This window comes from Carassius auratus, unplaced genomic scaffold (assembly GCF_003368295.1).
Source record: "Carassius auratus strain Wakin unplaced genomic scaffold, ASM336829v1 scaf_tig00214657, whole genome shotgun sequence".
NCBI classification, from domain to species: Eukaryota; Metazoa; Chordata; class Actinopteri; order Cypriniformes; family Cyprinidae; genus Carassius; species Carassius auratus.
This window is the reverse complement of record NW_020527754.1, coordinates 6,303-30,069: the sequence shown is the minus strand read 5'-3', so window position 1 is coordinate 30,069 and position 23,767 is coordinate 6,303. Positions and strand designations below refer to the sequence as shown.

Genomic DNA, 23,767 nt, shown 5'->3' with positions numbered 1-23,767 from the left:
TATCTTACGAATGAATAGAGATCATTTGCGCTAAGTATCGACAGGACGCCCAAGGTCATGAGGCCAGAGAATAACAAATCCAAACACCCTCGGTTGCTGCAAAAGTGAGCAGAGATAACGGAAATGTTAAGCAATCAGATCTAAGTGAAATACTTGGGCTCACCATTCATCAAATAAATAGCTAATCAATCATTATAGCTTTCCCCCAATTCAGGTGCAGGAATAAGTCTCAAATCTCTCTCTAACAAAATTCCTTTGCCTTTCCTTCAGACTGCAGCTTTATGTCATGCCCTGTTATCAGATATATTTACCAGTTTGTCTGGCAACTGTCACCTGATAAGCAGAGACAAGCAGCTAAGCCACTGAATAATGCATCGAGCTCCAACGTTCTACATCTTGCCAACAAACAGACCCTGCGGCCTGCTCTCTACAAGGCCGAACCGAGCCGGAGACACAAATCGAGAGAGTTAATATTTGCCAGTCATTTTGTACATTATTAAAAGTGTGTCAACACCATCATCTAGTCAGCTAAAAAAAAAAAAAAAAAGACAAGGACTTTCAGGTAGCAGTGACTCAGCGGGAACGTCCGTGTCCTCCGTTGCCAGTAATGATTCACTGATGTAGCAAAAAGAAAAAAGGACTCTCCTGTGCACTGACATGAAAGAGAAAGCTTGACTGTGCACGTCTCCTCCACTGAAGCGCTCCTCTCTCACTCGCACATGCTGTCATCATGCATATAAAAAAAAAAAAGATACTCTCTCTAGGTCTTTCTAAATGAGTCACATTAAAATTTTACACCTAATTAAACCAATTCTGATTTGAATGACTAGATTGCAGTAGGTTTAAATAAGAGCATCAGACTTTACATTTCTTGCCTGCAGACACTTCAGAATTCAAGTAGCATCACATTCGCCTTTATCCCATCGAAAGTTTGGTTCTTTCACCAGGAACACCTGGAAACAGTTCGCCTCAAACAGTCAGGTGAAGTTATTTAGTCTCGAGCTTCTCACAACACCTGATCCTTTCTTAAAATGCTCCCAAGGCCAGCATCAAGTCATCTGGATAACCGCATAATGAACTTGGGAATTGGCAGCCATTATTTCTTTGCCAGATTAATAAAGATGAGGGAAGGAATTAAATGGGAAATTACATCGAGCGGGAAATAAATTATGCTCTCAAACGTGCCAAGGTGTCATGTGATGGTATAGCAGCAAGAAATCCATTTTACTAACCTCAATCAAAGTGTTTGGGAAATAAAACTGACAACCATAATAATACATCAAAGTTTTTGCATCCAAGCTTACAGAGCAGACTAAACAACAACAGAAACTATAAAATGCATGAAACATTCTAGACATGCTGCTTAAGGGCTCAGATTTCAAGAGCAAGACTCAGCTGTGCAGAAGGACAAGAACCTCCAGACAAGTTGAGCAGAGGTGTGACAAACAGCAACAGACACCAGATGTGGTCAGATTATTTTTTATTCGAATCAACATGACAACTTTAGATGGCCTTGTGTTCAGTACTATTGAAGCATTATTGATCAATAGCCGCATTTCCACTGTCGGGCCAGTGTGAGCCAGGGCTTAAAACGGGCCGAGCGGGGCTAAAAGCCTCGGGCCAGTAGCACCAAGGCCAGAATAGCACAGTGTTTCCACAGTCGAGCCTGAAGCTCCTCTGCGCTTCACTAAAACCCGCCCTTTACACGCCTCTCAGGAACAACATCACACAAGCCCATCATTTCAGCAACAAAGAGAAGTTATCAGAAAACTAAAAAAGCAAGTCACTCGAACTAGCGCAATCACAAAACGAATATGATAAAAGCCGCTTTTTTGCATGCGTTGTTAAATATTCAAATTCAAAAGCATCAACGTTTTAATAGAGAATAAGTGATACATTGAATGAATTAATTTATCAGGACTTAAAATTAATCTCGCAGATCTCACAGACAAACGCCTTGATATGATCGCACATTAGAAATGTTCGGTGAGATAAAATGTGCACGATAACATTATTAAGCAAAAATACATAGTACATAAATTTTGTCCTCTCCAGTACCGAAAGCAGAACTGATACTGTCAGATCTTACTGATACTACGGTCTTTCATAATTTAGCCCCGGGGCCATTTTAATACCAGGTTTCGGTACCCAACCATACCCCGAGGAAGCCCCGACGTGGCACAATCAAGTACCAGAAGTGACAGTGTCATGTCTCTTAGTTCATTTCTCTTGGTTCATGTCAAATTCATTTTGATAAATAAGTGGCAGGACCAGCCAAACTATGAAAAAAGTGTGATTTATAGTCCGGAAAATACGGTAAACAGAACTGAGATGGCAACACTTAACAGAACCTAAATAATTATCAAGTTTCAATCAATATTTACTCAAAATAAAAAATAAAAATATTATAACTAGCAGTCAACAGATATCTATAAATGGTCTGTAAATAAAATAATAACTATACAATTGAAATATTCTATCTAGATGAACACATTTTATTCAAAATCAGATTTAGAATTACTTGTAAATAAATAATACAATTTAATGATCAAAAACGTATACAAAATGTACATGGCTTTTTAGTTTCACTATCACTTTCGAGATTCGCGATCGCACAAACTCGGTTTATAATACGGAGTGGCAAGTACTTACCACACATTTTACAAGATTATGTTTGTCAGTAATACTGAGGAGTCATGCTTTGGGCACACATGCCCCAATCGCCCGCTTGCCCCTGCCGATGTCATCGTCCATTGCGATGTTTCACTGTGGACATCGTTTGATGCCAAATTTGAACACATCACCCAACCCTTATACCAACAAAACTGGATTCAGGAACCAGCAGCAGACATACTTTTTTAAATCAACACTGGCACTTATCATCAAGCCTTGAAGATTTGAAATGAGAGTGAATAATCTGTACCTATATAAACACATTTGTGACTGTTCTCCCTGGCTGGCTATGACTACGGAACAAATACATAGAAACAAAGTATTTTTTTTTCTCCTCTCAAGTTGAAGTAATGTCTGTGTCTCCCTTACAGGATGAGTAGAGGAGCTCATTCCGTCCTCGTACCAGGCCGAGACGGGACATCTGAGGAATGCGCCGACCAGGATCGGACAAAACCCAAACTCGTAATTGCTTTCACAAAACAGCATCACATGCAGAGACAGCGAGGAAAAAAACAGGCCAAAATCCCCAGCCCCTCGAGAAAATGCCTGGGACAAACCATCTGTAATTTGGGAGGGTTAATTTGCACAATGGAAAATACTTTGATCATGCAGCAATAATTTCAATACACTACATCACTTCTTGGCTCTTACCGCTGACATCTTGGAGTGTTACTCTGAGATCATGTTGGCAAACTCTCTAGATTCACTGCATTGTGATGAACAAATCCATGTGATTTGACACCACTGAAGCAATCGTAACAAATTCAGCAGCCTCTTCATAGAATTCAAAGCGCTCTCTTACTGCCCACTTTCTTGTGTCATTGTGGAAAAATATGTCACTTTAAGCAAACGTCATATTAACCTTGAGGTGAGGTTTGCAATGAGAAATGCAATATTTAAAAAATATATTTTCAAAAGCTTTCGGCATGGTCAAAATACCCAGCACAAAATACTCCCAGAAAAAGACCTAAACTGACCACATATTGGCACAGAAAGCAAACCGTTCAAGCCTGACTCAGGTAGACCATCAGAGAGCAAACACCATAATAGGACATTTATTCTCTACAGTAGCAAGTTATTGTTGGAGATCTCATACGCTAGTTTAAGCAACCCTTAGTTCTGCACGTTTCCACCAAAGAACAGAGGAAAGAGGGAACAAGGAACAATCACCATGACTGAGTAAGTGTCAAGCCTGAGTTGATTTACAGCACAGGCCGCCCATCTCACCTCACAGAGGTTATTGGCAATGGCAGGTGGGCAATTTAAAGTCCTGAGATTGAGGGATCTTAAGAGCTAGCAGAAACTATGCTAAACTCACTATTTTCAAACCTTCAGCTGGAATAACCATTAAGCAGACCAAATGAAATCAAAGCTAAACTCTTTAAATCCAGTCTCATGCGGAGCACCTACCAAAAAGCATCTCAAATAAGCCTTTTATATACTTACATTCTGTTCGTTTAATAGGGCTGTGCAAAAACAGCATGAGACATGATTCAACAGCCAAAGATGTCTATCTATTGTGAACGACAGTGAGATTATTTTGTGTATTGAAATATGAAAATGAAATATGTTTATGCTACTAAATTTATACCGAATTTATTTTAAAATGCCTAACCCTGTACAGCTATGATCAGCTGTTCCTCCGTCTTGGCTGAGATTTCAATGTTGTAATGGAAAGGGTGAAGGTGATTGGCTGGTTCCTGTCACATGACCTGCATCACGCTTGCAGCATTCTGAAAAGTTTAGGTGTTTTTATCTAGCTGCAGCACATACGCATCTAGAAAAATCTAGCATGTCATGAAGAGCTCTCTATTTGTGTATGTTTGCTACGTTTGAAATAGCGAACTTTAACGTGCAAAAGAAACCATATGAATGGCCCCTAATGACAAAGAAAATTTAGCCTTGACCTCAAAGAAATAAATGACATCTTAAAATATTCTCAAATAGAAAATTTTTTAAATTGTTATTATATTTCCCAATATTACTCTTTTTATTTTAATCAAATAAATGCAGCCTTGATGAGCATAAGAGTGTTCTTTCCAAACAGAAAATCTTAAATTTAAGAGTAAACTAATCGATCAGCTAGAAGAGTCTATGAAAACTCAACCATCATGACCCATCCCAACTACGTAAAAGAAAGATAAACTGAATAAAACGCCCTCTCCATCATTCATCTGAATTACAAAGAACATCTTTTTTCACCCTGAGTCGAGGGAACCCAATTAAGACCTTCTGAAGCTGCGCCTGTCAGCATTCTAAATTTAAAGTGCCAGTCGGTCTTTTTTTTAAAGTCTTGTCTTGCCTAAATAAATAAATGATAAATAATAATCCTCCTCCCCACTAGCAGCTCGTATTCACAGGCTGACATTAATGCCCGAGTCTCCATGTTTGTAGTGACTGTAATTTTCCTTGTCAGTGTGAACATCCTCTGAGCCCTGATGGCTTTAATTAGTGGAGTCACACTGGCAGACGAAGACGCCCATGAGACAAGAACACCTGAGACCACAACGAGTCCAGCCGGGCACATTTCATCAGCGCCCAAAATAGGGCTGCACAATTAATCTCATTTCTAATTGCGATTACAATTACAGATGCCTATATTAAGTAATCGTTCAAAGTATACTTCTGTTATTCTGAGTGCTTGTGTTTTGTTTTCTTCTTCTTTTTTCTACAGATATGTTATAGGTTTTACAAACAGCTCTGACGTCAAACACAAAGTGTGAAAACACTCAAAAATGATCAGTTGCTTTTCAAACAGCACTTGGGCCTATTTCTTTAGTCCTAATCTAGTTCAATGTTAATTGGTTATCTGGGATTGAACTTTGTTTTTACAACTTTTACCGCAGTACAATCTCACACAGCTCATTAGAGGAGGTAATGCTGCCAATGTGTGAGGAACAGGCACTCAGCACTGACAAAAAAAGCAAAGAAGGAGCAAGATAATAAGATGAAGATCAGTTTTCAGCAGATCTTTCCTGAAACAAAACTAAGAGTAAATGCTATCTAGAATAACATCTATAACGATGTGATCCATGAACACTAAACCAAAATACTACAAGCTCAGCATTGTGATTTCACTGTATGTAGTTCTCCCAGAATGGCGGAAGCAGTATTTACAGATTATATCAGGTGAGTATGATGACAATCATCTCACATCCGCTCTCTAACAGCAAACTGGCACTCAGACATTCAGCAGCCATGCAACCGCCTGTTAAAAGATTAATCCACCTACATAAACAGAAAAATAAAACTATCAAGGGGTTCACAACAACCCAAAAGGTTGTAGTTTAACCACCAGCTATGAAAGACTCTTCTCAGAGCTTGGTTAATTATTATCAGACACTGAAGAACTTTTTAAACTAGAGTTGCTCAAAAATAAACTAACATTTCAGTTTAAAATGTGCATTTTAAAATAAAACTACTTGATCTACAGCATCAAACTGCCAATTTTAAATATGAAATCAATTAAATTACCACAAAACTGTTGAATAATCAGTATCTGTTATTTACACAAGCAAAAGATTTCTGTTTTCTACAGACAAACACGATCACTGCCATTCCTAAACCACCACAAAAAGCTGTTAAAACTCTCTCTTCATGTCACTCTTATGCAATAGAATTCATAATTCATAAAATCAGACACGCTAAATCCATTAGCAGGGGGATAAGAACAGAGTATAAGAAAAAACGATGGGCATACCTAGACTTTTGTCCATGAACTTGACTTTGCTCTGCATGTAGTCGAATGTAATAATGTCTGGCAGATTCTTCAAAAACTATTTCAAATCTTATACAAATCTCTCTCTCTCTCTCTCTCTCTCTTGTTGTTGTAAGGTTATAGAACTAGCTGGTTTTCAGTGAACAAGTGATGTAATGTTACATTTCTCCAAATGCATTCTGATGTAGAAATAAACTCATCTATTTGATGGATGGCTTGAGGGTGAATACATTCTTTTTACATTTTCATTTTTGGGAGAAATATTCTTTTAATATTTTCAATATTTTAAGTGTTTCAATGTTTCAAGTTTGCATTTATTTATATAGCACATTTAAAACAGCAAGCAGGGCTGACCAAAGAGCAGAACAATACACAAGATAAAAAATAAAAATTAAATAAAAACTTATGACATGTTATCAAAATGAATTAAAAGCTAAATAAAAAAAGTAAGTTTTAAGAGAAGATTTAAAAACAGTTAGAGATTGAGATGTTCGGATGTAAGCCGGAAGTCTGTTAGGCCCCGGCAATTGCAAAAACTCGGTCTCCTCTTTTCTTTAGCCGTGATCTGGGGACAGCCAAAAGTCTCTGATCAGCAGACCTCAGGTTTCATGTGGGGATTGTGTGGACAGAGAAGCTCGGACAAATACCTCGGTGCCAGACTGCTTACAGATTCAAAAACAAAGAGAAGAATTTTAAACTCCATTCTAAAATGGAGAGCCAATGCAGTGATTTTAAGATACATGAGAAACATGATCGAATTTACATTTTCTTTTGAGGAACTTTGCAGCAGGACTCTTTACTGATTGGAGACGAGCAATAGAGTGTTTGGCGATGCCATAGTAGAGAGAGTTGCAATGATCCAACCGTGATGTAATGAGCGCATGGACAGCAATCTCTAAGGTTTTCTCAAAAAGAGAGGATCTGACCTTAGAGAGAAGACGTAGAAGATGGAAGAAACAAGAACTAATCACCGCATTTATTTGTTTTTCAAATTTGTTCAAAGTTCTCAGTGCAAGATGAAGTTGGAGAAAGGTAATCCAGATCAATGTTACTGCAATTAAAGTTGTCATGGGGGCCAAAGACCATAACCTCTTCTTTGGATTAATTCAGTAATAAAAAGTTTTGAAAAAAAAACACATTTTTTACAGATGTGAAATTACTCGGTGGCTAGTGAGTAGTGAATGTCCTGATTTATATGTTAAGTTAACATTTATAAAAACTGTCACCTAGTGATGTTTACACTCTATACCAGCAAGGAAACAAGTCCAAACAGGCTATTTACTGAGACATGACAAAAACGAACGGTTACGGCAACATTAATATGTTTTAATGCTTTAAATAGGAAAAGTGATAGCAAAAAAGCCCTGACGTCCAAACTGATAGGTAAAGTTAGGTAAAGATACATTTAAAACCCAGAGAAGATGATGAATCATGGAACTGTGCTCTCTCTCCACCTCCTTGGATAATCAGGGGATGAGACCCGAGTTCATTTGTTAATCATCTGCATAAGTGCACAAAGCAATGAGACCGCTCAGTCGGGTCAGCCTGCAGGTCACAATATGTGCGGCGTACAGGAACAACATCAAGGTCTCGCTCTCTCTCCATGAAGCATTTGCTTTCCCTAGAGCAATTCTGTGAGGTCTCAGCCAGAGGGTGCATTAGTTTGTGTGGATTGTGAAGCCTGGACTTGTCCCTAAAGGTTATTACACTTAAGCACTGAATTCATTCTCATTTATGCACAAAAACAAAAGTATCAATGTCAAAAACTGATGCAAAATCAAAAGTAAAAGTGCTGCTGTGGGGCTACAAGCTCTTAATCAATCCCGGGTGTTCCATGACGGCAGCAGGAGCCACAGGGACGTGTTCTTTCTGTCATGCCTGTAAACCAGGTCAACTAATGACTCCTTAATTCACCACTTCATGCAAGACAGGCCAAAGTGCTCAGCAGGACTACAGAAGACAATAATAGCGAGAGAACATACAAAAGGAATGAGAGGCTGTTCTTCACTGACGAGACTCGACTATGGAAAAGACATTAATAGACTTTCACATGGTTTTTCTGCTGATATATCGCAGCTTACTTGCTGAAATAACACGTACGTCACCAGAGGTTTAGCTGAGGCAGATGCTCTGCAGAACTGAGTCAGACTGATGCTAGGTCAGTCAAGGGCAAGATGGAGACCACAAGGGGCTGAGCTTGGAAGGGAAAGGACGTGCCTGCAGACCTCAGCGGGTCAGCTCTGAGCACGCTTCTGCTGACAAAAAACAGCCATGAATCCTCCATCAATTTGGGGTTTTCTTAGGGCATTTACTGACAGGCCATATGAATGATAGGCATAGAACTGTGTGTGTGTGTGTGTGTGTGTGTGTGTGTGTGTGTGTGTATACATGTGTGTGTGTGTGTATATATATATTAGGGCTGTCAAATGACCAAAATTTTTAATCAAATTAATCAGAATTTTCAGTGGATTAATCATGATTAATCACTATTTGCAAATACACCTGAATCCTAACCATTTTTTTTTCTGAAATGCGTACCAAAGGATAAATAACAGGACACAGATACATAATTTTCATGTATTGATTCATCAATATGTGGTTCTTTTTTTTTCTGAATTTCAAAAGTTTAACATTTACTTAATCAAATTTACCTGAGCACTATATCAAACCATGCCATTTAACTACAGATATTGTAAGAGTTTTAGGTGAACCTGTGGTTAAATATAGCCACATATCTATGAAATTATGCATAGAGAAACTCGAAAGAATGAACTCAGAAACACAAACATGCGCCCTCTGCACTCTGGGCACTCTTGTTTTTAGGAGGTGTTCATTTGCTCTGCCACAATACTTTAGGATCGATATTTTCACGTTCTGAAGGCTTCAAGTGCCAGTAAAACCAAGTAAAAATGCAAATGCTTTTTCAAACAGCTGTAATTTTCGCTGCATTGCATGTATGCGTTCTGCGCATGCGCAGTGTGAAACACAGGACGCTATAACAGGAAGAAGCTCCAGCGTATCAACTGCCAAAGTCGTCTCTGTTTATCGAGCTTGGCATGAATGTATTTGAGAGTAACTGGGGTAAAACCTTAAGCTTCTTCGGTGTTTTCGTCGCGGCGCTCGCCGCTGTTTGTTACTATCTTGAGAATTCAGAGATCGACGAGACTTTCCTGACCTAAATAATTTGTCACACTGCGCATGCGTGAAATGCTTTAAAAAATTTGACGTAATTAACGACAAACAACTAATTAACGCCGTTAACGCGCTATTTTTGACAGCCCTAATATATATATAAACTTAACTTGTAGATTTTCAGATTAATTGAAGAATTCATTTGGATGATCTCTATAAAAATTCTTTAAAAACCACAAAAAAAAAGACAAAAAACAGGACCAGATTCACAAATAAATGACACTCAAGAATCATTTACAAGTGAATCAAGAACAAGTGAGTCTTCTGTGCCGAACCTTTGAATCAATCAAATTATTGTTTGAATCATTTTGATGGATCTTTCACTGAATCCATCAGAATGATTACTTAATAAATATAAAATTATTATTACATCTAGAATACTGGATATTTTAATAAATGCCTCAATGAATTAAAATCTATTTGAAATCAAATTGAATCTGAATCAAACTGAAATCAGTTTCCAATAGCAATTCCAATTTTTTGGGACCGATGAAGTTTTACTACAGCCCTGTTCAACAAGTCAAACAGAAGGTGACCAACAAAATGTTTTGTTGTTGTGATGGCTGGTTTGGGACTGTGTCAAGGTGAAATCTTGAATGAGACTGTTAAACCAAACTCAAATCTATTTAATCTTATCTTCAAGTGGTGCTGATCTCCTGCTGGGTCTGCAGTTCTGAAGAAAGAACAGCACAACCAAAAAGATCTTCACTTATCTTTCAGAGATTAGCTTAACATCTGCCACCTCTCTCAGAGAGCTCTGCTATCATGACTATCAGTAAACGGAGACAGTTTGTGAACTACACTAACCAGACGTTCTCTCTGTAACAGCTTGGATTTTTGCGGTCTAATAAAGCAGAGATAAATCTGTCAGACTCCAAGACTTTTCCAACCACGCCTCTCAACAGAGCTGGATTTACAGGTCTCCAGAACCAAACATCAAAAACCTTGTAAACAAAAGACATCATATCGGACATGACGACCATCTCTAGCCCTACTTCATGAGGTTCATCCGGGGCAGACGTGGTTAACAATCCTAGACAGCTAGTGTGGTCTGTTTGATGGGCCGCAGTGGACTTTTAAAAGAACAAAAACACATAGGCCTATATGAAGTCTCTCCACATGGTTCTGCTGTAAAGAACACTGCTCTTCTTCCTTCAACGTCCTGACAAATGAAGCACAGCTTTGACAGATATTCACTAGAAGAAGAGCCAGCCCACTATTATGTTTTGCAAAAACCAGCTCAGATTTATGGAAAAGCAGTTGAAGAAGGAGCCTGCAGGGACCTGCACACCTGCCTGAGCTCCCCAGCAGCCATTTGTGTTCACTGAGGTGATCAAAAACAGGAGGAAAGGTGGACGTTTTACAGGCTTTCAGTGTTTGTGTCCCCGTCATGGCATTAGCAGACAGATACAGACCTCCACCTTGATCTTTTAGTGACGGGTTTTTAAAACCAAGGTTGCAAAGTGTGAATTTCAAAAGGCACAAAGGAGACTTTGATCTCAGTCACTAATGTTCTGCTTTGATACCGTGCGCTTTTTCAATGAGACTATTAAAGATTAAAGATAAAAATTACATTTGTAGCATGTTTAGCTTCTATAATGTGGCCCTTTTTTTGTCAAGAGAAAATGTATATTCAACGAAAAATAACATCAACTAAAAGTACATATTTTTCTTGTTTAAAAGATTTACATTTAATTGAAATGCTATTATTTGAGTGAAAAGATTCCTGAAAAGAAATGCATTAGAATCAATCAAATCAAACATTAGAATGATTTCTCAAAGGATCACGTGACACTGAAGACTAAAGTAATGATACTGAAAATTCAGCTTTGCCATCACAAGAATAAATTACTTTTTTAAATATATCCAAAAAGAAAAATAAATTCAAACTATAAAAAATATTTCATAATACTACTGTTTTTGATCAAGTAATTGCATTAAATTAACCATTCTGGTCTTTAGCATAACAGTCACAAACTAAGGACATTAATTAAACAAAATATGTATGATTTTTATTTAATGTTGATTGAGATAATTTATCTACCTACCATATATTAATCTACCATACCATACAATCACACAGTAACAGAACAGATATGTCATGTAGTTATGCAGAAAGCCCAACATTACTTGACTTAACAGGTGTCTCTTGAGCAAAAATACTGATTATTATTAAGCAGTTTTAAAGAAAACATTTTTGAGACACTGGTTTCTGATAAAGGGGCTGTTTCACACCAGTATCCTTAATGAATTCCAGATGCAAGTTGTCATCTCTCATGAACTCAAGTCCTTCGTCTCACACCTGCCCCTCCCATTGTTGAAGGCGCTAGCACTCAGCAGGAGTAAGCAAATTTCAAAATAAATATTTGATGTTGTGATCATCGCATGACTACATTACTGGGAACGGTGTAAAATTATGTCAGAAAGTTCCTGTAAGCACATGCACTTCACGCTTAAGAGAAGCCACAACAACCAAACCTTTTAATAGCACATGAATCACCAGAAAGCACAGAACAGGAACATCATTTTAATATCCTACCCCTTGTTTTAACACATGCATGCATCTGTCATTCAATAACACAATGTACGCTTTTTCATTTTCAGTCTGCATTGGTGAAGGAGTTCCCAGATACGAAATTGAGAGGGTTGGCGTTATTTATCGCCCCACCAACTGCAGTGTCACAAATCAAAGACAGGAAATACTTAACGGCAATGACAGGTGTGATGTTAATAAATGGGAGGACTAAGGTTAGGCCATGACAGTTGTGTAGTAGCATTGTAACCGGAGCAATCACGAGGGTGCCGCACCATTTACTGTCTCCTGAGCTGGAGTAATTTACACAGTCCTGAAATCATCCCACAAGGCCACTGGGCCTGATGAGAACTGCCCCTTCAGTTCAAACTGGCAGTAAACTGAGGAGAGGAAATAGTCCCGGGCAGTTAAATTAAATCTGGTGGTTAAGTGGCAGAAGCTTTAAATGCCCGACCGATCACAGAGTGGGAGGGTTTTCTTTCCCTTGACACTTGCAATTCAGCCATGAGTCATGAGAGGGAACAAGGATCCCTCCCATAAAATCCTGTTGAAGACATACCATGCTATTACAGCTGAAAAAACAACAGCTTGTGGTGTGACAGGATAAGGGATAATCAGACAAGAAAATGACACACTCCAGAATACAGTCAATGTGGAATCAAGAGTGTTACGTCATGAAAACACAGCCATAAAACAAGGTGCAGCTGTCGAGATAGCTCTAGGAAAGTTCATATATATACACACATATCTTATTCATGATCACACTTTTATAATCTCTTTTATGAGCTTCTGTCTAAAATTAATTCATGTTAGCTAGCTGTATGATTCGTTGATCCTGAACTATTAATTTGTGAAATGAACATTACTTGGACACATTCACTTCTGCTTTAGACAAATGCATTTTCTGTAAAGTTGCTTTGAAACAATGTGTATTGTGAAAATAACACTATACAAATATTTTGTAAATTTGAATTGAATTCGCTAAACATCTTTATTCATCTAGAAATAAACAATGTCATCAAATGAACACTGTCATCACACAAATTCACCACCCATATACCAACTAGAGAGGCCTGTGCCAAAAAAAAGTTGCTGTCTATCTAAATGGTGCACAGCGAGAGTAGCAGGCATGACAGAAACCACTGATTGTTTTTCACAGGACAACATTCAGCTTTGTCTAACAGTCTGAGCAAGCGGCAGCCAACTGGGACAAACACGCTCTATCCTAACCGTATAGACAAGCCAAGCACAAAACGTGCTTTCTAAAACAGGCTTCACTGGAGGAAAACATCACAATCTCAGGAGTCTGGGTGGATTCTAAGTGGTTGCTTACTGGCTCAAATCAAAACAGACAACCCAGATATGGCTCAGGTTCCTCCTTTAAAGGGATACTCCACCGTGTTTTCATATTAAACTATGTTTTTCCCTTAACTAAGACGAGTTGATACATACCTCTCTCCTTTCAGTGCGTGCACTCAATCGCTTTGGCGCGCGGTGACACTTTGAAAGCACTTAGCCCATTCATTCATTTTGGGCCAAGCAGAGAAGCTACCAAACACCTCCACGTTTTCCCTATTTAAATACATTTACTCGTGTAGTGTAACTCGACCTAGGACGGTAAAACAAAACAAAATGTTGCGCTTTTCTAAGCGTGTAAAATTGATAACTATATTGTGTGGCGGAATACCATGGCAAGTGCTTGTAAGCACTTTGTCTTGGCGCAGTTATATCTTCACTAGAGGGAGCGGGGGCCGGTGAGAGGATTTTTCACGAGTGATGCAGAAAGAGATACGTTTTAAGGGATAATTCATCCAAAAATAATTAAATACATAAATAAATAATACTACCGTCCAAATGTTTATCAGTAAGCGGTCGTTTGAAAAAAAATTAATTGAAATTGAATTTTTTTTGTAACTTTATATTCCTAAAGGAAGCCTAAAATATTATGACAGTTTTCAACATTATAAGAAATACTATGATCCCCATTTGGGAAAACCTGGGGGATGTGTGCAACTTACAGGTTGAAAGATCCAAAAGTGTGTTTGATCACGTGTGTGTGTTTGCAAACAACAGTATCAGGTTCAACTTGTGACACACACACAGTTCCAAGGCCTCTAAATTATGTAACAGCACACAGTCCAATTACATCTTCCCTGAGCAGGGATAATAAAATATTGCTGAGGCATCCAATTACACCCGATTAATTTACTATTCATCAGGAAACAGTTTCAATGATTGGTTTTCCACATCCATATTTTAATTTCGAAGGCTTGTTTTAACAACATTTACTATGTGACTAAACAGTGAAACTTTGCATAGAGGTGAAACTCTAGCCTTGTTTAAACTTTCATTATGGCCACACACTGGCACAATGAGCTACTCCTACAGCGAATGGACGCGATGACTAAAGAGGGGAATTCAAGCCACACACCGAGGGTGTGCCTACCATTCACTTTGAATAGTTTATAAACTAACAACACTCATAAATGCATTTCAATAGCAAAACCGATCCGACACCTCCTTCCCTGCTTGTCCGAGGAAGTCAGACTGCTCATCCCATATGGAAGTGATTTTTTTTTTCAAGCAGGATTTCCCCCAAGGTTTACGCCAAGCACTCACCACCCACCAGAACCAGAACCACATCAGATACAGAGCCATCCAAGAGCCAACAACATCGCCACCCCTACAGATACCACCACATCCAAACCAGTCAGCAAAACCACCCAGATGGACCGCAAACCTCATCTTTCCCTGCATCTGTAGCTCCTGACAGTCCACATGTCATGCTTCCAACATCCAAACGTTATAATTCAGATTGGGCAAAGCAGGTTACAGAAACATCTGTGCCTTTCAGGTCAAAAGATGTTATCTAAGGCCGGAATCTCCGTCTAGTTCAATAAATATCTGAGGCGCGGTGTTGTGCTTGTAAACTCTCTCCTGCAGGTCATCTCCCATACATGCATTGTCTACTTGTTACAATATTATTGCTCTGTAGGTAACGCACCCTCCCACCACCCCCTCCTGGCTCGGGGCCCTGCTGGGGTGGAGAGCTACTACGGAAAGGCCCGGACGACTGCCAAAGAAAGCACTTGCTCTGCTCAGGTACAGTCATTACAATGCTGAGAAAAAGATCTGCACATTTAATTTCTAAGATCTCTTTGAATGAAAAACAAATGTTGTTTAGTGAGACATTTAGACAAAAAAAAACTATTGAGAACTGAGCTGCTCTGAGACATTAAAACACAGGATCATGAACTGCTCATGTGTAAAACAACACACTGCCACGCTTCGCTTTGAAATACACTGAACATGCATTTAAATAAATAGCAGCCATATCTAAACTAATTTTATTTCAACTAAAAGTGGAGGCCTACTAAAAGTGGTCACTGAAAAGTTTTTCCCACCGAAATCCTAAATGCATTTAAGAGCCAAACAAGTCGATTTGGGAAACAGACCATCCTCTCTGAGCCCTGTGGTTCTGTCACACTAGTCTTTAGCCGTTTACTAGGCTGTGATTTAGCGGAGCACTTTCAGACAGTGAGCGGCTGACAGGGGCATCCTCTGTCCCATGAGAGCAGAAGGCCATTCTGCTGTGGTTGATCTCTCGTTCCAGTGTTATCTTAAGGCCAGCACACACACTCACAGGATGGCTGTGCTTATCTCCTCTGTCCAACACAAACAGAGAGCTGACGCTGTGGTCATTTTCCCCTCAACCCTTCTCAGCAGCAGAGCTCAGCCCCCATAATTCATCAGAGATTACGAGCACTGGGGTCTAAGCGTGGGTTTTTGGCTCATATGCACGGCCAGAGTGAATTGGTAGAGGTTTTACTGAAATCATTTTGAGAGAAATCCTATAGAATACTGTGAAATTGATTTAAATATGATAAATGCATTAAAAAGACCAATACTACAATACTACTTATCTGAAAGCATCCTCAAACTAGGCACTGAATAAAATAACATTAAATATTTAATATAATATTTATTAAGATTCTGTGAACTAATATGAGACAAAACACTAAATATATAATGTAAAAAGTTTTTGTTTAAATGCACACATCTGCTGCTGAATCTGAGGCTGCAGGATCAGCAATCACAATTGCACAACAAAGACTATTTTCAGTGCAACAAGCAGTACAACAAGAGTGATATCAGCCTGTACGATACGGCCTGATTGTGCTCGGAGAAATCATTATTTTGCACTCAAAACAGCCCTGAAGTCATAATCCAGCCACTGCTCTGTACCATGAACCTTTCAACAAGCTGTAATGATGTCATAGCCAGACATTCTATGATACAACATTCCTCAGAACCAAGTTCTATTGTGCTGAACTTTGGACAGGAACACTATAATTTACAGTACGGGGAGTGTGAATGAACCCACACGATGGGTAGTGAAGGCCCTCAGTGTCACAAAATAAAACAGGTCCTCAGTGTCACGGAATGAGCTGAAAGTGTGGAACATTCCAGAACAATAAAAAGGGGCCGATGCGTGCCTCAAACACAGAATTTCCACTCGCTTAGTTTTCCTTAATTATGTGAGAAAAAAGGCTCATTCCCATCAACCTACTTATTTGACATTACGACTAATCTCCCCAACATTCCATTTCACTTTAATTATATTTGGATAAAATTTTAATCTGTAAAACAAATCTCTCTATCAAGGATATGACAGCACACTGAACGCACAATATTATAAAGTCATATACTGAAATATATAGGTTATGGTGACTCAGTAAAAAAATGTATTAGTGTGATTATCATGGTATCTTCGAGTATCTTTGTTTCATTTTATGAAACTAAAATATCATATATTATCAAAATATTTTTTACCCATTTTAATTAATAAAAATGAAAGAAAAAATTTTAACATATTACCAATACACAACTGTACCATGGCACCACCACAGCACTTTCTGTAACTGTTGGTACAAAAAAAAAAAAAAGTGCAGTGAACAAGAACAGGCCTCAAGACCGGTCCAGAGCACTTGGATAAGACGTTCCAGCATGACTGCCAACTGAAAGAGAGCTTCACGCTCATGAGAGGACACATGCGTAAAGTAACAAATGATACATTTCAAAATGTGCAACACACCGCAAAATATTTGGCTTAGTTTTGAGGAACATTTGCACTTTAGAAATAGCCAATAAGGTCAGCCCTGTAGCGGCCACTGACTTACCATCGTGGCCTCCCGGGAGATAAATAGAGACTGACAGGCCAAGGCTAGGGTTGGGATCAGACCTCCCATTCACAGGACATCCATCGAGTCTAACAACAGCCATTCAGCGTCAAGACAATAAGGTGCTTGTGTGCACAGACTGCAGAACCATCTCTTAAAAACAACAGGATCAAAGTTACCAGGTGGATGTAGGAAATCTAGGTGCCTTGATCTTGTACTATGTGGATAGGGAATGCATTTTATGCCAGCAACAAATGCGATCAAAACAACATACTGCCTTTGTCCATTTCATATTCAAAAAGATTCTGCAAGTTCAATAAAAAAAATACAATTTTGATCAATTTTAAAATTAGGCCTGCAACAACTAAACTAAAAACCGCAATTAAAAACAAAAACAAAAAAACATTTTAAAACATTTTGACCGAACAGTTGCTGGTTACCATCATTCTTCAAAATCATTATTCTGTTTAGTCATATACAGTCATATACAGGTCTGAAGTCATATACAGGTCTGAATCAATGTGAGGGTGACTAAAAATGATGACAGAGTTTTGGGGTGAGCTTTCTTTTAAGGTGTTTTAACGCTTTTGGCCAAAATACCAGTCCATAATCCATAAAAACACTATGTTCTCTCATATCAAAATCCACTAATATATTTAAGAACTTTTTGGCTTGTAAACGGTGCTTGATCTGTGCATATTTCTCTCCGGATTCAGATGTGATGGATTTTTCAATGGAGAAAGCAATAAGCCGAAAGCAGCAGTTTGAAGTTAAAACCATCTCAAAAGATAGATTTATCACAAATATGAATCTTGTGGATAACAACTATTTGGACTTTCATTCTGACGGCACCCATTCACTCCAGATGACCCATTGGTGAGCAAGTGATATAATGCTACATTTCTACATCTACATCCTGGCCTGAGGGCGAGCGAATTTCAGCAAATTCAAATTTTAAGGGTGAACTATTCCTTCAAAAGTGAAAATTGTAATCCTATATGCAATGCAAGTAGTGAAGATTTTATATAAACACTAACTTTAATGTGATGGAAATTACAGTAATCATTTATTAATCAAATATCAAACTAGCTGCATAGAACTGACATCAATTCTGATCCTCTGTTGACAAGCTCTCATGCTGAATTTGCACAACAGGGCTGACGAGCTGTTTTCAGCCTGTAGCTGGGTGAAGCACATGTGTGTGCGAGTGGAATGCAGTCACAGTACGAGGAGGAAAAGCACAAGAGTGGAATACAATGATTCCGATAGGAACCCCACCCTCTGCACTACGTGAGGCCACTTGTTATGATTCAACACACAGACTTCGCACAGGAGCTCTGTCAACGGCTGCAGGTTCAGAGAGAAACACCAGCCGCAGTCAACTAAAAGCTCAGCAAACCCTCTGCGTCACTGGAGCTTCTGCAGGAAATCACAGAGATTCAGAAACCCTGATTTCTTCATACAAAGATTTTGAATAATAAATGAACGGCAAATGACTTTGGAACAGTTCAGAACTCCAAGACAATTTAGGCAACTGTTAAACGGTGATACATCTTATAGACCTCATGAAAAAAAAAATTGTAAGTCTTGCAGGAGAATAGAACAAAAATATTACACACATAATATATATAACACATTTTAATGCTTGCTCTCCTTTGCCAACAAAACATTTTTGGAAAAAGATGTTGCTTGTCTTTATTGCATTCATTTACAACACAATTGGGTTTTTTTTCAGGTTGTGATTTAAACTAAAAGCTATTGGCCATTTTAAACAAAAACCTCTCACCCCCACTTTCCTGTTTTAACAGGAAACACATCAACACTGTGCTTGAAACATGGAGCTTTTGTGTTGACATAGGAAACAGGTTCAATACAAAAATAAAAAGACAGAAAAAAGCACAGATATTCTTGATGCTGAAACCCAAAAAAAAGCATTATAATCACATCAGATTAGGGAACTATGGATTAGAATTTTTTAATTACTGCTGAGGGAAACTCCATGAGTTTTAAATATGCACAATTACAGTGCAGACTACAGTACATTCCTCAACAACATAAAAAGCAGGCTCAGATTGTGCGCATATAAAGGCACGAAAATCACCATGGAGATGATTTCCCAGAGAGCCACATGCTGTTGAGGTGACAAGCCTCATCATTTCTAACACAACACTTTTAGACCCGTAAAAATGTTGCATTTTATTACCTTTAGCACCTCATTAAACACACAAACCTGACTCTCTGATGCCCTGAGAAATCAGAATTTAAATTCATATAAATGTAGTATTTGATTATAATCCATCAGTAAGAACTGTGTACTAATGGAGTACTTGTTCTGCAAAGAGGTCACATATGATGTTCTCTAACATCACAGAGTGTAAAATTAAAATTAAGTTGTCAACAATAAAAAAAACAAAAGAAAAACATTTAAACATGCAGAGACCATCAACGTATTTATAAACATAATTTCAGGTCTAAAGCTCTACAAACTATGATAACAAAATGTTTTTGTCTTTGATATGATACTTGACTAAATTATCTCAATACTACTACTGAATCAGTACCATGACAAAAACATAAAACAAGGAAAAGTCATTGAACAAGAGATGACACACTTGGAGTTGGAACACATAGTTTGTCATTTTATCTATTATTAAAAATAAAAGAAACAGAAATCTCTCACTTGTATAGTATGTGCCTGCCCTGCTTTCTGAGCATTTCCTCCCCCTTTAAAAAAGTGAGGCTTTTTCTTTGAAGGTATAACTGCTAGGACACCTATCCAGCTTTGATGCACAAAAACTAGAGATGAATTATTATTTTTTTTTTTTCATGATAACAGTAGAGCATGGTGCTACCAACAATGGCAAGGTTATGGTTTCGATTCCAAGAGATAGCAAGAGGTTGTGCGATTATTTTCTTAACTTTTCCTAAGTTTAATAACGATTCATACTCATCGATTTTCAAAATATTATTTTTTCTTGGAATTCCCATCCCTAATAAATGTACATTGATTATTTTTATGTATAACTGTCTGATAATCATACCTAAAGCTAATATTTCATTGTTTTCTGCTTTGACACATTAAAGGGATCATGTACTGTTGTCTGAGGTCCACTTATAATTTTATCAAGATTTTTACATCAAATATATAATTTAAAAGTAATAGGCTATTTTCTGTCCTGTTTTCTTCTGTAATAATAGACAAAGCAATAGTGACTGCGTAATAAAAAAAATGATTTACACTTGTGTGATGCAACATTACTGTTAGACCAAATATAATCGTTACAGAATCGTCTTTAAGTTTCAGTCTTTCTGAAAATTGTGCCTTATTCGTAAACAAATTCAAGTGAGCAAAGGAACAAGTTCTTACTGACGACTTGTCACAAACTGTCTTTGGTGGACAAGATACAGATGCAGATACAGGAAATGACGGCATGCATTAATTTGATCCTCCATCTTCTTAAAAACACAGTGCCAACTGGTTAAAAGCTTGGTATTTGTATTTCAGACTCAAATTAATTTCACCACACTGATCAGTAAAAACAATTGCCTGATGCACCCTTGCTAAAAGCTTAAGTAACCTTATGAAAAAATATGAAATGTTATCTTTTAAACATGTTATATTTTAAATTACTGTATAAAAAGCTAAGTTTAAATGTACATTTAATCATTTAGAAGGCGATTTATCCAAAGTGATCTACAAATGAGCACCAGTGCAAGAAATTTCTCCTAAACAGAGGGAACTAAAGGAAGCAATCGGACTTCATAAAGACTATGCATGCACACAAAGTTGTGCAAAACAGGAAGACGCCACACTGCAGATACCACATGCAAAACAATCCCTTCTACAATCCCTGAAAACCAAGCTGAAAAAGTATGCATGCAATAAATGACTAAGCTAGTCAAACACGCTTATTTATTTAATGTATAACAAGGCATTTTTTAGGTTTGCCCTGGATCTCCAAATAAAATCTGTAAACATACCGTAATGCTAAATGATTCTGATACATGTTAGCATTAAAAAAAAAAAAAAACGCATCTTTTGCCATGTGCTTTCATGGAATAGTACACCTGAGAAAGTTATATTATGAATAGAGGACTCGTCAGCTTTAAGTTAAAAATGTATTAAAGATTAATTGTTTTATTACAAACTTGTAGTTTTTCCACTTCACCAGATGTTTTTTGACGGACTGGAATCTTCTACTGAAAGTTCTACTGTTATTCTGCATCATTTGTGTTTCCTAAAATAAAGCACCCTTCAATGCCATTACACCACTGTGCATTCAAAAATAAACAGTAGTGTTTCAAAGGTAAAGTAACCTACTTATTTAATGGATTGTTTACATAAATGACTTCTTACATAATTCATTCTCTAGTGAGAAATGCAAAGCATTTTAGGCTTCACAGCCCAAAACAAAAGGATACAAATTAAATATGCAACCACATTGCAAAACAGCTGCGTGCAGTATGTCATAGCATAACTAATAATAATTATAACTGAAATTTGTATGTATATATATTGAATATAATGTAAAAGATATATATTTAAATAAAATATTTTCATTACATTTATGTTTTGCTATCTAATAGCAATAAAAATAAAACATCGGTTCTGAACGCTGGTTATTAGACCAAAAATAATCAGGACTGAATAAAAAATAAAATAATAATAAATAGTAGTAGATCTCTAGTTATACAATGTTCCAGTGAATAAAATGTGACAATAGAAGCAGGCCTGCAAATTGGCTGTCACACTTGGTTGGAGGACAAGACGATTACGTCATCATCAGCTCTTCACGACTCCTGCTGATCTTAAGAGTTTGTGGTCTTTAAGGGGGACTCGGAGAGGTTCTGTCAATGCATTTTCCACTTCTTATTAATCACCCTCTACAGACCAAAACAAACCTAATCTAGGCTTTTATGTCACATCAGCAGGTGCCGCAGGGGCTCAATATCACGTCTTATGCATGAATTATTAAGGGCCAAAGAATATTCTTTGCGCCTATGGGGGTTTCCAGTAAATCAGCAGGGAAGACCCCCGGCATTATGCTTTACCCCCAACCCCCTTCATTCAATGCATTCATGCACTGCCCGCCTAAAAACACTAATTCCCTACCAACTCTGGCGTGCAATCCAAAGCATATGCACGCAAAACCAATGCAAGTTAAAATCCCCATTTATCCCGCGATTGTTTGCTAAATGCATCTAAAACATGTTGAACAAACAGTTAAGCAAAAATAGAAATGCATTCTCATGCACCCGAATGACAACATGCATGACGCTTGTGTTATAAATATATGAAAACATACACTACATAAATAAACACACAACCATTTCAGGTTACATCACTTAAACGGACAGTTTCTGTTGACCATGGCCTGACATCCTAACAAACCATGTTTATTACATTCATCTAAGATATCATCCAGCTGTTCTGATCTAATCTGACAGCTTTGCATGCAGCTCTCTGCTACAAACTGCAAGCGAGCACCGAATCATTTTAGCCCGGCTCGTTCATGGTGGTAATATATAACTAATGTTTTAACGTAAAACGAAAAGGCCAAAGTTGAACAGCAACAGGGACTCAGCTAGAAGTGTCCACATTTTATTCATACTAGACTATTTATGCTTTACTTCACCTCCAACATGGGCATATCCTGCCATTACCTGACTCAAAAATGCATCAGATAAGTCATAATAAAGCTCCCGTCGTGATTTAGCCGTTCCAGAGCCATTGAGACATAAAGACAGGTAATATATGACAGATCAAGCGCACGTTTTTTTTACTATAACAATCTCGCGTGTTGGGGGAATGAATCTCGCGGCACGGACAGACAGAAGACCGCGCGGCCTGTGCTCGCTCTCGGCTCCGCGGACTCACCTCAGTCGGTTGGCTGATCTCGAACAGGTCGAGCCGGTTGGCGTTCCAGTGGTTGATGATGTCGGCGAGTTTCCGCCGCTCCTCCTCTCGGCTCCCCGACATTCTCAAATCCCTAATAATTCTAGTCAAGCCGGAGAGAGAAACAATCCGCCTTTTTCCTCGCCGGTGCGGTTTTATCCACTCAAACAGGCTTCTTAACCGACGGCCTGGTATAAAAAGTAAATCTGTTACACCCAGATACTGGGCTTTCAAACGCGGTTTCCGCGGTGAGCGTCGCTCTTTCCCGCAGTCGCCGGTTAATGCACCTCAGCTCTATCGTCCACTGTTTCCGCCTTCCCAGGCAGCTCTCGTTTGTCTTAACGCGCTCCGTGCGCGCTCCCTGTGGCAAAGCTGGAGCTGTGCGCGCGCCCGCGCGCTACACTCCACACAAAATTAATGAGGAACACTGACGGGGACGCGCACAAGAACAAAATTAAAGAAACTTCTTGTTCCAGGCACTTGCTGCTCCATTCAAAATATTTACGTGTGCACGCGGATGTCGTTAGATAAAATTACATAATAAAAAAAATCGAACTAGTTTTTACGCAATAAAA

At 38.3% G+C, this 23,767-nt stretch overlaps 1 protein-coding gene across 14 annotated transcripts in view; it reads right to left on the bottom strand.

Moving 5' to 3' along the window:
• The window catches only part of LOC113092595 (afadin-like), a 94,316-nt gene extending 70,780 nt beyond the window's left edge, over positions 1–23,536 (bottom strand). For 12 of the 14 annotated variants that reach the window (XM_026258242.1, XM_026258250.1, XM_026258247.1 and 9 more), the window contains exon 1: positions 23,175–23,535. In XM_026258242.1, coding sequence (XP_026114027.1) covers positions 23,175–23,276 — 102 coding nt within the window. In that variant the 5' untranslated portion in view covers positions 23,277–23,535. Of the gene's footprint in view, positions 1–23,174 lie in introns of all 14 variants that reach the window. The other 2 variants (XM_026258252.1, XM_026258243.1) reach the window with 1 other exon arrangement.
• Between the last annotated feature and the right edge of the window lie 231 nt (positions 23,537–23,767).